The sequence below is a fragment of the Prunus avium genome, chromosome 2 (genome assembly GCF_965620075.1).
Source record: "Prunus avium chromosome 2, drPruAviu1.hap1.1, whole genome shotgun sequence".
NCBI lineage: Eukaryota > Viridiplantae > Streptophyta > Magnoliopsida > Rosales > Rosaceae > Prunus > Prunus avium.
In genome coordinates this window covers 8,178,924-8,193,472 of record NC_142285.1, presented here as the reverse complement: position 1 = coordinate 8,193,472, position 14,549 = coordinate 8,178,924, and the positions used below count along the sequence as shown (strand labels likewise).

Genomic DNA, 14,549 nt, shown 5'->3' with positions numbered 1-14,549 from the left:
CACATGGCTCGGACTCTGACAAAACTAGAAGCAATTATATATACATGTAACGTGTCCTCCTTTTTTGGCAATTCTTTCATGTGAAATATATATCCTCCCATTAAGCAGGTAAGGAGTAAAATCAAAAGACAATTTCAGGATGATTCGAGTTTTCACCCATTTGCTTTTATTTTTTATTTTTTAAATAAAGTAAAGTAAAAACAATATTGTTGTATTCTAATTTATTTTTCAAATGTGTTATCACAAAATTGATGTAGGTGTAAGATTTGAATATCCTTTTCTTAAAATTGGTTTATAATATTGTTGCTCAAAGTATTTAACAGACGTTTTCTTTTCTTTTAATATTGAGTTGTATTATTATTCACTATTGAGTTTTAATATTGTTCATTATATGTGATACTAAGTTTTAACTTTAATAGGAATTTTTTCTATGTGGTACTAAGTCACTTATGTATCTTACAATGCAATGTATAAAGTGTAAAATATTGTAGTAATTCATTATATATAAATGATTATGGTGTGTTTAATCTTCTTTAATTAATTACTACATATTTTCTACATTTACAGTGTTTGCCAGCTCGCTATATAATCAACTTAAATAAGTTAAATTCATTATGCAATGCATTTCCTTCCAATTTTTTGTGATAAAGTAATAGATAATTGACTAAATAAACATCCTGCAAAGTTTAATAAAAATTTCCAAGTTTTTCTTACAATTTCTGTGGTTTTTATTCAATTTTTACCGATACCGATAATATCCCGATATTTCCGTGTTTTTGGATTTCCGATATTTCCGATACCACCGATATTTTAGACCTTGGTTAAAACCAATGACTCTGTATTTCAAGTTGTGAGCAATTATTTTCAAAAATATTGCTACATATTCTTCAATTGAAATATTTCTTGTTCAAACCAACCCACCATTTTCTTCTAAAATTCTGCATAACTTTTTGAATGCACTTTTTGACAGGACCCGACCCAAATTCCACTTTGAAATCTGAGCCGAACCCTGTGCGTGTCCGACACCTGGCAAGTGCTGGCCACAAATGACCTATACTTTGAAATCTGAGCCGAACCCTTTGCAAACTTGTAACATACCTATACTTGCGTCAAGTGATGCATGTACCTCCTGCTGTGACATACTGTACCCTCTACCCATAGCCCTGGAACGTCCACCTCGTCCCCTTTGTTGTCTACCGCCTCTGCTGGCTACACTGGTCTGGGCCCCACCGCTAGACGAGGCCCCTAAAAACTGTGGTATTCCCTAAGTCGGTGCAACTGTCATCTCTCCACCTTGAAAGAGCATCGGGCACTCCCTCCGGAAATGTCCAGACTGTCCACAATTATAACATCCCAAAGCGCCCTGTTGACAAGGTCCACAATGGTACCTGCCACACTCTACACACTGGGAACGACCTCTCCTGCTCGAACTTGACTGTAACTGTCTCCTTGCACCTCTAGCTGTACCACCTCCAGAGCGGTTCCCAAAACTGCCACTCTGGTTAGAGCCTCCACTAGAACTAACTCCAGGTCGAAAATCTCCATAACTGCGGCTGCTAGATGATCCCGAACTAAAACTGCCCCTTTTCGATGACCCCTGACTAGGACCACCCACCTCGAACTGTCGCCTACGGGAATCACCCCGTACTTTGACCATCAACTAGCTACTCTCAATCAGTGAGGCCGTCATAACCAGGTCTGCGAAATTAGTTAGCCGCTGATTAATCACAATGTCCCTGATTGACGCCTTCAACCCTCGGGTGAACAACTGACACTTCTTTCTTTCATTTGCTACTAGTGGAATACAATATTTAGACAACTCGTTGAACTTCTGTTCATACTCCAATACCGTCATCCCACTCTGTTTTAACTGCAGAAACTCTTCCATCTTCATGTTCTGATACGCGAGTGGATAGAACTGCACATCAAACTCTGCTCTGAAATCTGACCATGTAATGGCCGATGGGTTCTGATATCTCCTCCTGACTGATTCCCACCAGTATTTAGCATCTCTAGCCACAAAGGAAGTGGCCAGGGTCACCCTGTGATCCTGTGGAACGGCCATCACCTCCATAATCCACTCTATCCGTTCTATCCACTGCTCGGCTACAGCTGGGCCACCATCACCGTCAAAATCGATGGCCCCAATCCTCTTAGCTTGATCTACGTAGCTCAGAGAAAGATCCCCGGATTGCCCAATTCTGGATAGGGCCTGAGTCAACAACTCCAAAGTCTACGAGAAACTAACGTCTCCTGGAAAAGTGGATGTCACTAGTTCAGCCCCTGCTGGGCCTCCAACAATTAACTGCTCTACCGGTTCAAGTACCGGCAAAGGAGTAGGGAATTCTTCTGACTCTGCCTGGGGATCCTGTCCCCAGAGTCGGGGCGACTGTCTAGTCCCTCGGCGAGTGCCACCACGTTTAGGGCCCATGATTCTGTCACAAGAAATAGAAACTCATTAAAACTGGATTGCACATAAGGTGCGGAGTCTACAGGAAGTTAACCTAATGCTCTGATACCAAGTTGACAGGACCCGACCCAAATTCCACTTTGAAATCTGAGTCGAACCCTGTGCGTGTCCGACACCTGGCAAGTGCCGGCCACAAATGACCTAATTGCCCTTCTCATTATTTTGATCGTATTTCCTTCGTTATAAGTCCGATTCGAGTCCACTACGTGTCTACGGACTCGTTTCGTCGTGCTCTACGCAACGGTACAAGTAGTTTTCCCAAATTCTTCCCCGGTCAACAAGTCAACTTAAAACCCAATAAAATATTCCAAGGATAATTTTGTCTTTTTCCTTATTAAAATATTAGTTAAATAATAATTAAGGATTGGGTTGTTACACTTTTGCTATTTCGGAATTGATCAATACAGTCAACTTCTTTTCCATTGTACATACGATTCAAATAAGATCACATGTCTTCATCTCAATCATGCGAAGGCTCTTTAACACGAAAATTATCATAATACCATTGTACTAGCATAACCATAAAGAGATCATTGTACAAACAATAATTGTGAAATGAATTTTGGCGTTGTTTTTTTTAAATAAAAAGTTTGCCCTTTTTTTTGTGTGTGTAAGTTTTGGCACACTAGAAAATATGAATTTCCGCACTATAGAAATTGTGAAATGATGCCTATTTTGGTGGAAATTAATCTCGAGAATTTGATGTCTCAATTTCCATTATTTTTCCCGCACGTCATTTAATAAATTCCTCTCTTAAGTTGCCAAACAAGAGAATTGTCAATTTCTCCTATTAAATTCCCGACTTTTAGGTAAATTCCGAGTTATTTTACCTTATCCAAATGAAGGGTTAGACACAATTTACTTAAAAAAAAAATAATTAACTAATTCAATTATCCCTAAGTTTTTTCTTTAATGAGATTTTCTGAGTTTTGATTAATTTTTAATAATGCCTTAGACATGATGCACAGTAAAACCCTCCACAATCCTCCATCCATGAAAACCTGAAAAGCTAATTTCCAACAGAGAAGAGGCTTGCGCACGGATATGTGACATATGTGGCACAATCCCAACCATCCAACGGTTAAGATTGGGAGTTCGGTATGGCAAGTATAATGTCTCGCACTTTGAATAAACGGACCAATGAAAACGTGACATGTGAATAAACTGAGGACTTTGAATTAAATTTTGTGAAGCGGTGCTGCAATGTCCTGACTTGATTAGCTGGTCTTCAACCTAAAAACCCAATTTCACAGTCGGGCCATCAGATCTTCATATATCATATCTTCTTTTGCTTTTGTTTTTATTTCATCAAACTCGTACGGACGGATATTCTGTTGGAACCAAAAAACCAGTTTTATTCGTTTGCTAATTATTTTTATTATTATATATCTTTCTTAATTTTCGTTTTTTTTTCGAAGTAAGAAAAAGAAGAAGAAACGTTTCGGATCTGAGATGGGTCTGATGGATTTTATACGACAATGATGAAAGCAATCATTCTGTGACTCTGAAAATTCGATTCTCTTTCGGGTTTCTTTGTTGTCTTTGCCTTTCGATTTAATTAATGTTTCAAATCTGACGCCATGAGGAAGAAGCTCGATACCCGTTTTCCTGCTGTAAGTCCCTTCTTTGTCTCACTCTTTCCGCTCTTTTTTTTAGGGTTTTTCTATCGATTGAGTTTTAATTTGTTTGGTTGCTAGGAAAATGGGGAAAAGGAGAAACCTTTTTATTTATTTATTGCTGTTTCTTTTTGCTTATCGTGCGTTTTCTTAGCTAGAGTAATTAAGCATGTTTCGTTGATTCGAATTATTAGGTTAAAGTTTCAATCTTTTGGGGATTTCTGAGATATTTGATCTGGGTTGGATTTCTTTAGACTGTATTTTCTTTTTATTTGCTGTGATTGTGATTTTAGGTAGAATTGGGGTTTTGTTTTGTTTTGGGTGATTTGGTTTGGTTTAGGGATTTTATTCTTATCGATGATTTGGCCTCGTGTTAAAGTAAATAAATTGGTACTTAAATGATGGGGATTTTATGGGGATACACATGCTTCTTTGCTCTTATGGTGTTGTGGTTTTGAATTTTGGTCAAGATGAGTTGATGAGTGAATGACTTGTAAAGCCCCTAGGGTAAAATCTGATCTGGTTATATTAAATATTATTTTCACATGAGTACTTGGATTATTTTTTAAGATTGTAAAACCATTTGAGAGTTTTATCTCATGGGTTGAAAGAAAAAGGAAAAAAAGTTGAGTTTGCGCTTCCTCAGCTACTTAGTGATCCATATGCTACAGTAGATTTCAGAGAATAGCTCTGTGAGGTGTTGCCCTAGGTGTTTGAGAGTTGTGGACCTTATTTTTGAAACTTTCAAAAAGAAAAATAGGAAAGAAGGAATTTCAAGAAACACTTTTTTCTTGAAAATTTGAGTTATGCATTGGTAACTTCGTGATTGAAATTTACATGCGTGACGTACAATTTGGTAGTTTATGGAGTGCTGTTGTGTGTTGTTTCAGTATTTTATAGTTTCTCTTATTTGGATATGATTTTCTTTTGTTGTCAAATGCTGCCTCTCTCCCCTATAGATAATCCTTATGATCTCAAAATTACATTGTATGTTCAAAAACAAAATCTTTCTGTGTATGGTTATCATATTTGTTCAGTTTGTCGTGTAGAAAATTTTCTTTTTTTTTTCCCCTGAGTTTCTTATGGTTATCATATTTGTATCAAGCTTGGGAGTTTACTATTTTGATTCCAAGTGGATTTCTTTGATAGCACTTGTCCTTTACCCCCAGAGAGGCTGTGTATGAATGCACTGATTTCTAGAGAAGTCCTTGTCTTGTCCTTAAGTATGTTACTCCCTTGTGCCAGACAAGCACTTAGCAAAGATATATTTGCCTGGTGCTTCTGATTAGAAGAAATGATGTTTAGTTGTTTAACTCTAATTGAGTTTTAAAGCTTTACATGTATCTCATCCCTTCTAACCACTGAGACATTTAGTATAGCCTATTCTGATACAAAATTTTAATTTGGCAGGCTCGTATTAAAAAGATTATGCAAGCTGATGAGGATGTTGGGAAGATAGCATTAGCGGTGCCTGTTTTAGTTTGTGAGTACTTCTGACTTTCTTAGGCTAGTAAGATAGTAGTATGGCAGGTGCTTTTATTTTAATTTTTGTTGCTTATACTTCTCTTGTTGCATATAATGCAGCTAAAGCATTGGAGTTATTTTTGCAAGACCTTTGTGACCGTACCTATGAGATAACCCTCCAAAGAGGAGCTAAAACCATGAATGCAGTGCATCTGTAAGTGAAAGATTGAATTTTGTGCATTCATTCATTTATTTATTTTAAGGGATAAATAACAGAACAACTTTGTGTTTAAGAAAGTGCAACAATGGTGAACGAGTAGTCCATGAAATGTACAGTAATTAAGTATATTGACCAGATAATGGGCTTAGAGCTAATACAACATATCTATTCCATACCTATATTTCGGCGAAGAGAGGAGGTATTACGTCTAGTAAACAAGAGGGGGGGAAGAAAAAAGTCTGGTTCGTTAGCCGGAAAGCTAGAAACGGCAGCGACTTCCCGGTTGGTCACTTACTTTTGAAGGTATCTTTGGTGATCTTTTACCCCGCTGACTGCGTACATCAATGTCTCCCCACTAATGTGCAAAAGCACAAAAGTATTCAGAAACAGCTGCTTCCCAATTTGCATAAATAAAGAGAAATGGTCTTATCTTTAAATTTTTTAGAATACCCAAAATGAAGTTTAAAAGTGCATTCTCTATCTCACTAGAAAGATCCTAAATATAGGTTGCAAAACTTTCTTCTAACCATAATAATTCTCAATAAGTAGAGAAACACAAGAAGCTGGATTCACCCAGCTTAACTAACCTTGTGTTCGCTTATGTCATCAGTGCAACTGGATGATAGAGGAATAGATGTTCAATATTCTTAGCTGTTTCCTTGCTCATAATATGCCAAGAAGGCGATGTGCAAACATTAAGTCTCCTGTGTTGAATATTAGAACAAGTACTAATCCTTAAACAATTATATAAGCAACTGCAAGGCAGTTTATCTTTCCTAATCATTTTGGATGGTTCATCAGTCAACCAATTAGAACAGGATTTACACAAGAAAGTTCTGTAATTCTGGAAGAGTTAGTTTACGCATCTTTTATGGTATTTAAAATGAAATATAATAAAGAAGAAAGTTCATCAATCATCAATAGATTATACAATCTATTTGCTCTCCCAAAGTTTAACGCACTTATTGTTCCCCACAACCAAATGAAAATTATGAGAGAATGAATTGAGTCCTTTTGAACTATCCTTCCAATGACTCTGGCTTGAACCTCTAACCACTAAGCTAGTGTGCTACCCATTAGCATCCAGGACCTATTATGTTGGACAGTAACATGCCATAAGTCTATGCTGACCAGCTGAGCTGTTTTCTCTAGTTTGTTGTGTTATTCATCCAAATTTATGTGAAGCTTATACTATCAGATGAATCAAGACTTAAATGTAACTTCCACATACAAGTAATTTATTTGGGATATTATTCTTTGACAGACTGAAGCACAGGAAGTATACTAAACTTTCTAGTTAACATATTCACTCAAATCTGTTGGTTACTGCATTACTTTTTTCAAAAAAAATTGTTTGTCCCGAAGTCGAATATAAAATATCATGGGGTCCCTGTTACATGAGTCAAATCTAATTGGTCCAATTTGTGAATACTAATACGAAAGTAGTATGCCTGGATGAGTAAGCAGAAGTGGATTGACCAAGTAATGTTTTGAAGTTGTATTTCATACGGATCCTTTTTCGTCCTGAAGGAAAAGAAAAAATATAAAAGGATATGACTGGCCATGTTGAAGCTCCTACTTATTAGTTGCCTTGTGCTATGTGTGTGAACTTCTAGAACATCAACTGTGTGCTAAATTACGTCTTTATACAGAGAAAACTTAATAGTTTCTTGGTTCATTGTTATCATTCTTCTTTTTCACTTTTTGTGAGAACACATCTTTCTGGAATATCGACTGTCTACAAACAAGGACATATCTTTCTTGTTTGTATTAGATTTATTAAATCTAATTTCTCAACCTTGATTGCAGAAAGCATTGTGTACAGAGCTATAATGTGTTTGATTTTCTGAGGGACATCGTCAGCAGGGTTCCTGACTATGGTCATGGTCATTCTGATGCTGCTGGCGAGGATCGAGCCATTTCAAAACGAAGGTATATTAGATGGTCTATTCTTGTTATTTCATATTATCATAAATCCACGTTGTACAGTTATTTGAATCTATTCACTGATGTATTTATTCTGTCAGGAAACCACCAGGTGATGAATGCATTGACAGTGATGAAGAGTTGAAGAGGAGCAAGATGGTAAAGCTAATGGCACCCTACAATAAACCATTATCTTTTTGTTCTTAACATAAAAACAACTGCCATGTTCATTATGTCTACTCTCAGTTATTGAGATCTCTGTGATTTTTTGTGTTCTTCTTTCTACTTCATTGCTGAAACACCCTCAACTGGAGTGACATTTCTTTTGGCTCTTTTAGGATGTCCAGGTTGATGTTGGACTGAAATATTTTTTGAATATATGTAAACAAGTTTGCATATGGACTCTCAGTTGGTTTTGTTTGCACTTGGGTTGAATTAGCTGATAACTAAATGCAAAATGCAAAGAGTTCCACTCATGTCAAAATCTTTTTTTTACCTTCCGCAGCTTGAGGTTAACCATGGCAGCAGCAGCGGCAGAGGAAGAGGTCGGGGTCGAGGACGAGGCCGTGGACGTGGGCGGGCCAGTGAAAGAGAGACCCTGCACCATGAGACTGAATCTGAACCCTGCACATCTCTTCAGCAAGCCACCAAACCTAATCCAAACCCTGGAATGGTGGTGGATGACGCTTCCGAGTCAAAGGAGTTAATGAAGGAAAATGCTGTTATCCCTGATGAGTCTGATCCTGCAGTTCGAAATTTTGATCTGAATGCCGATGTAATTGAGAATGAGGACACAAAAGCTGCAGCGACGGCAGCCCAAGCAGCAACAGCTGCCCAAGCTTCATCGGCAGCTGCCCAAGCTGCAGCAACAGCATCCCAAGCTGCAGCAACAGCAGCTCCGACCTCGTCAGCTGGGCCTACTTCTGAGATTAAACATGAAGAATATCCTGGGTGGTCTCTCTCTGATGTTGATAAAATGGCCATTGACCCTCTTCAACTTGCACATTTGAGCGGAAGGATAGACGAGGATGAGGAAGACTACGACGAAGAGGGCTAAATTCCTCTTGATGGCTTATCATCCCAAAGTAGGTTAGTGGGATCAAGATCAATGGGAAGCTGTTGAAGGAAAATTAAATAAAAATATACAAAAGCTGGAATAGTGACCTAATTGGAGATGACATGGCCTGGCCTATGCACTTGTCCCAATGAAGTTGGAATTTCGTTTCCTGTGAAATGTTAGTATTGTAGCATTTGCTAACATCCATTTCCAGAAGGTAGCTTTTCCTAACAATGGCAGAGAGGATAGCCTCTGCAGTTTGACTCTTAGAAGTGTATGAAGAATATGGCACCCTTGGATAGCGGTGGATTGCCCTATGAGTGGTTGGCCTTTTTAATTTATCATGCTTTGTTATAGATTCTAGGACAAGTAGCTGTATTGCTCGTTGTTATCTTGTGGAAGGTAGTAGTTCTGTTAGGTCTTCAATTAATCTTCTGACCAGTAAATTGGATTTCTATCTCTTTGCTCCCTTGCTCTCTTTAGCTCCCAAAAAAGTCCTACAATGGGTTTACATATGAGTTGCTAATGATTTGCTTAATTTCAATGTAAGTGGATGGTGACGGGACTACGGCTGCAATGGTGGCTGATTGAGTGGGAATTCTTCCTTGCTCAAAACTTTTGCAGCCTCAAGCATTGCTTGGTAAATTCGTATGAAGTTTCTAACAGGTTCCTTCGCAAATGGGACAAAAACCAACTACAAAGAAGTTCCTTCAAACCATTTTTTGTTTGGTTTTATACTTGAAAAGAAAAAAAAACTGGTAGTCTAAGAAATAATCAGAAACTAATATCTTCTCTCCAGCCAAAACTTTGTCAAAAACCAACAGCATACTGAAGAGTAGCACACCATATCGGAGACTATACTTCAATTTAGAGGAAGAACCAAAAACTGTGACAAGAACTAAACAAATCATGAAAGAAAAATATTACAAGAAGGATATTCGTCCTCTCAAAAAGGAAACAACCATTATTGCCCTTACACAGTTGAAATGTTAGACAGCATGCCTTCCATTGTACATAACTCGGGCTACATTATTTCATCAGCAGTTTGAATTAAGCTTTTTGACTCTTTAGCATCATTGTTCGATTGTGTTGATGACGATGTTGTCTCTGAATTATCTTCATCATTCACCACTGGTTTGTCTTGTGGATAAAGGAAAGGCTTTGGAGACATTTGAAGGGATTCGATTTCTCCATCAAGCATCTCAACTACTTTGCCCATCGAATTAGGACGCTCACTAGGCTTCATTTGTATACACCACAACGCCACTATAAGCATCTTCTTTGTTATTTTCATTTCCTCCTCAGTGGCATCTTCTATGTCTATGTCCTTTCCTTCACTGAATTGGTCATAAACCCATGAAGGAAAGTATATTTGACTTGAATGAGCTGCAACTGCATTCAGATTCTTTCTTTTGCCTGCTATTTCCATCAACAACATTCCGAAACTATAGATGTCAGCTTTGCTTGACACACCTCCTATATTTTTGTAAAACAATTCTGGGGCTATGTATCCAATGGTTCCTCTTGCTGCAGTCAAAGTTAAACTGCTCTCATCTAATGGACATAATCTTGCGAGCCCAAAGTCAGAAATCTTTGGAACAAAATTCTCGTTAAGAAGAATGTTGTGAGGCTTGATATCAAAATGAAAAATTTGCATCTCACATCCTTGATGAAGATAGTCAATACCACGAGCAACTCCAAGTGAAATTTCAAATGATTTCTTGTAATTTAAGGATGAGGGTCCTTCTTTACAAAAGATGTGTTTATCAAGAGATCCATTTGACATGAACTCATACACAAGAGCACGCTTTGATCCCTCAACACAATAGCCAATTAGTTGCACCACATGTACATGATGAATCCTTCCAATGGTAGCAACTTCATTGATAAAATCTTGCCCATTTGTGTTGGACTTACCCAGCATCTTAATTGCAACAAGGCGGCCGCTTCGGAGCTTCCCTTTGTATACAGAACCATAACCTCCTTCACCCAACTTTTCCTTAAAACCTTTGGTCATTTTCCTGATATCCGAGTAGGAATACCTTATTGGCATGAGGTTGTTGTGACTTTGTAAGAATTCTTCAATGAGTCCATACATTGATAAGTGCCTCCTCTTGAATTTGTAGATTAAAAGCACAATGAGACACAGAGCCCCAAGTATAGTTCTTATTCCAAGTGCGGATGCTGTAAAGGAAGTGTCTGAATGAATCATGGAAATACTTTTTGGTGCTACAACCACAATGCATGGAATTGAAATTGGGCTCTATAGATACTACTAGAGACCAATTGTTTCAGAGTATGAATTTTCTTTCCTGGAAAGAGTAAGTTTTATTCTCTCACATGAAACAATATAATCATGCTTTTTGTTGTGGATAATCATGCTTCTGGGTACGCAAAAGAAAGAACAAAATAAATTGAGATGAAACTCACCAATGTAAATAAGGAACGAAGACAAAACTGCAAGAAACAGAACAGAAAAATAAGTTATAATAGCAAATACAGCTTAGACTGGGAATTGATTGAATTGTTTTGGAAAGGACCACTGAAGAAATTGAAACCAATCCAAGATTGAGAGTCCTCACCTATTAGATATTTCATGATGCCTGCATCACCAAAGTCACAATTTTCATCAACTTTGAACTTTAGAATCTTGACATGTTCAAAAACAGAACATGCCTACAGTTATGGTACCAGAAAACAAATGAAGAGATCTTTGATATACTTACCACAATTGGATTTCAAGTTTCCCCAGTTGCATTCAGAAAAGCAATTAACTTTGTTGGTATCACTGTCGATGTAGCAATCAAACCAACTTTGGTCCCTAGTGCTGTAGCCATTCTGCACCCATGAAAGTTCAAAGCCATAGATCATCTCATTGTGGATGTCTATGTAGGAAATGTTCATGTCGTTTGTACGCAGCGACGATGTCATAAACATAAGCTCTATGCGACAAAACTCCCTAAAATCTGAAGCTTTTATTCGTCCAACACTAACATATGAATGCCTATTGGAATTGGAACTACTCATAGAACCAATGCAAGGAGCAGTATCCACATAGAGAGTTGAATTCACCAGGGTTTCACAGGTCAAAAATATTATAGGCTTTGACAGTTCAAAATTGTCATGAAAAAGGTCCCTCCGTGTACCTCTCGATTGAGAAACCAGATACGGATCCCCATCACTGAAGTTATACATGGACAAGGAATAATGGGGAATTGAAGAGCAGTTACCCTTATGAAGATTGGCATCCACAACTCGGATTGTGTAGTTACTATAATTGATTGCCTGTACATAATATTTTCCAGCATACAAGTACAATACTGTTAGATTGTTCTCACAAGACAACTCATACCTTGAGTCACCGCACTTCTCTGGATCATGTTTTAGTCGGAAAGGGTAGCTTATGTTACGTATTTCGCCACACACCGAAGGTTCACAATGTTTATGATGATCATCCCTGGCATTGCAACCTACACAGCATAAGCCAGGAACTAGGAGAAGGACTATGAAGAATTGTGTTGGAGAAGCTACTCTTCCTGTAGCCATGGAGAGAGAGAGAGAGAGAGAGAGAGAGAGAGAGATGGTGGGTCAATTTCATTTCGATAGCCTATATATCAATTAAAGGGCGCTGCTGACCCTCCTGCTCTTCAATTTCAAGCATTCTAACGCTGTTTCTTGTTGAAGCAGTCAAAGAGAAAAACATCAGAAGAGATTCTTACATTAGGTGATTGTGCTGTTGTTGGAAGTCAAAGAAACAAACAGTTATTGCTAAGTCAAGCATGGAGGCTGAACTCATTGATTTGACTTCAGCTAGTGAAATGGAAATCGGTTGAGAGATTTATTGTATGAAATCCTACTTTGGGAGAAACCAACACCACCTACTTTGATTAATTGTGAATAACAGTTATTATAATGGTAAATTAAAACCCATAAGAAGAAAACACAGTTGTGTGAGATCTTTTTTAGCAATAGGATTATAAATGCGAATATTATTAAATTCAATGATAATCTTGTAGATCCATTAACCAAGGTCTGGGCAAGAGAAAGGGTTTGAAGTAGAGGGAGATGGTGTGAAAGCCCATACAATCATGAGGCATGTATGGGATACCTGTTGTTATTTGAAAGGTTTTTAAAATTTTAATGTTTTGATTTTTAAATTTTTTTTTAAATATTTTGGCTGTTTTCTTTTATTTATTATGAGAGTTACAATTGTTTAATTTACAATTTTTATTTTCTATTCATTGCCTTAATTTTTTTGGTGGGAGATTATAAGTGTTGGATGCCTATAAAAGGTCACTCCTCCTTCACATTTGAACACACCACAATCTGATTTCTATATTCTCATACTTTCATATATTCTTTACTTTCCATATTATTATTTTTGGGCAACGGTTTTGTGACTTGAAGATTTTTATCCGGCTGTTAACGTGCTCATAGCGGACCTTGAGCCTGCATATTGGGTCGTATCTTGGAGTCTTGTAGACCATCATTACCTGCACGTAGGGAAACTACAAAGGCTTTAGGATAGCGTCCAATGGCGGACCCAGGAATTTTTATAGGGGTAGGCTAAATAATTTTTTTTTGAGAGGAGATATATTATAAGCCTTTTTTCTCCTGAAACAAAAATGTAACTAAAATTTTATAAATCAAACAAAGTCACATTACAAGCAAATATAACACAACAATTAAAATTGGAAATTGAATATATATAAAAAAATAAAAAAATAAAGAGAAAAACTTACCGAGATTGAAGAACCCACTAAAGATAGGTTGGTACAATTTTTTAGAGGAGGAGAACTATTTCCTCTAGGCTCTCAAGGTTCAAATATGGCGTTTTGGGTGGCTAGAAGAATTTTTTTTATGTTTGCTCTTTGTGGGTATAGCCCAATATCAATACGATTAGAATAGGTCAAGTTGGTAGAGCCTTAGCGTAAGTTCTACTTCTAATCAAATTTATATAGGTTTGGATTGATGTTTATTATTTCCTATATGCTTCAGGAGTGGGCTTATTTTAAATAAAGCTATTATTTACTTTACTTAAATTGGGCTATTATTAGTTTATTATATTTATTTGGTGTAGTGGGCTAATATTTATTGGAGTAGGAATAAACTTAACTATCTTTAATATTTAAAAAATTTCCCTTTCCATATTTAATATTTAAAAAATTTCCCCTAGGCTCTCCAGCCTAGCCATACGTCCGCCCTTGATAGCGTCTTTGACATGCTTTCACCATACCAAACTTGCTTTCTTACTCTTGACTTATTTTACTTATCTATTTTGTTTCTTTATTTTTACTTTATTATTAAAGTTTTGTTTTATATATTATTTATATTTAAAGGATTTGAAAAGAATTTTATGGAAAAGGAAAAACACAATTTTTAATAACATACCCACTTGGCCATTTGAGATGCTAAGAACATGGTTCAATGAGAAAAACGAATCATATGATAGTTGTAAGAAATGCACTATTTATTTGCTCATCCATATGGTAAGTGCATATATCCTGTAATTTTTCGGAAGTTGAGTTTGTTTAATGTTGTAGCTCATATGTCTCTCAAAAAAATAAAATGTTGTAGCTCATATGAGTGGGATGTACAAGAACATCCTTGACAGATTTTACCTATGTGAGTGTGCTGCTCTCTATGAGAATTAAGCTTGTCTCAAACACACTCATAAAAGTTTGGTTTAACACAATGCCGTAATTGTCTAGCTAATAAAGCTCATTTCAACACCTGAATTATTATTCACAAAATCTCGTCTTTTTTTACTGGCCAAAGTACTTTCTTCCTGGATGC

General features: G+C 37.0%; 2 protein-coding genes and 1 pseudogene across 4 annotated transcripts; 1 reads left to right on the top strand and 2 right to left on the bottom strand.

Moving 5' to 3' along the window:
- Nucleotides 1-1,051: 1,051 nt before the first annotated feature.
- LOC148296400 (uncharacterized) lies at nucleotides 1,052-2,431 on the bottom strand (annotated as a pseudogene).
- Nucleotides 2,432-3,676: 1,245 nt separating this feature from the next.
- NF-YC11 (nuclear factor Y, subunit C11) lies at nucleotides 3,677-9,221 on the top strand. The gene is made up of 6 exons (XM_021947016.2): nucleotides 3,677-4,083; nucleotides 5,497-5,569; nucleotides 5,671-5,764; nucleotides 7,580-7,702; nucleotides 7,798-7,855; nucleotides 8,202-9,221. The coding sequence occupies exons 1-6, from the start codon at nucleotides 4,051-4,053 to the stop codon at nucleotides 8,751-8,753; spliced, it is 933 nt and encodes a 310-aa protein (XP_021802708.2). The 5' UTR covers nucleotides 3,677-4,050; the 3' UTR covers nucleotides 8,754-9,221.
- A 421-nt stretch (nucleotides 9,222-9,642) lies between these two features.
- On the bottom strand, nucleotides 9,643-12,441 carry LOC110746773 (rust resistance kinase Lr10-like). Of its 3 annotated transcripts, XM_088248349.1 has the most exons (5): nucleotides 12,106-12,245; nucleotides 11,480-11,591; nucleotides 11,336-11,356; nucleotides 11,184-11,210; nucleotides 9,643-10,937 (listed from the first exon to the last, which is right to left on the bottom strand). In XM_088248349.1, the coding sequence occupies exons 3-5, from the start codon at nucleotides 11,349-11,351 to the stop codon at nucleotides 9,778-9,780; spliced, it is 1,203 nt and encodes a 400-aa protein (XP_088104475.1). In that variant the 5' UTR covers nucleotides 11,352-11,356; nucleotides 11,480-11,591; nucleotides 12,106-12,245; the 3' UTR covers nucleotides 9,643-9,777. The 3 variants fall into 3 exon arrangements, with proteins under 3 accessions (XP_088104475.1, XP_021802706.2, XP_088104476.1); XM_021947014.2 differs by having other exon boundaries at nucleotides 11,480-12,440; XM_088248350.1 differs by lacking the exons at nucleotides 11,184-11,210; nucleotides 11,336-11,356 and having other exon boundaries at nucleotides 9,643-10,982; nucleotides 11,510-12,441.
- Nucleotides 12,442-14,549: the final 2,108 nt, after the last annotated feature.

What these genes read in the sequence shown, in the direction of transcription:
- NF-YC11 (XM_021947016.2), top strand. Translation starts at nt 4,051, where the DNA reads ATGAGGAAGAAGCTCGATACCCGTTTTCCTGCT. An exon ending in ACCATGAATGCAGTGCATCT is followed by an intron (nt 5,765 to 7,579) that starts GTAAGTGAAAGA and finishes CCTTGATTGCAG; the next exon opens with AAAGCATTGTGTACAGAGCT. An exon ending in CGAGCCATTTCAAAACGAAG is followed by an intron (nt 7,703 to 7,797) that starts GTATATTAGATG and finishes TTATTCTGTCAG; the next exon opens with GAAACCACCAGGTGATGAAT.
- LOC110746773 (XM_021947014.2), bottom strand. Translation starts at nt 12,299, where the DNA reads ATGGCTACAGGAAGAGTAGCTTCTCCAACACAATTCTTCATAGTCCTT. An exon ending in AAACTTGAAATCCAATTGTG is followed by an intron (nt 11,357 to 11,479) that starts GTAAGTATATCA and finishes TTGGTGATGCAG; the next exon opens with GCATCATGAAATATCTAATA. An exon ending in CATCATGAAATATCTAATAG is followed by an intron (nt 11,211 to 11,335) that starts GTGAGGACTCTC and finishes TGTTTCTTGCAG; the next exon opens with TTTTGTCTTCGTTCCTTATT.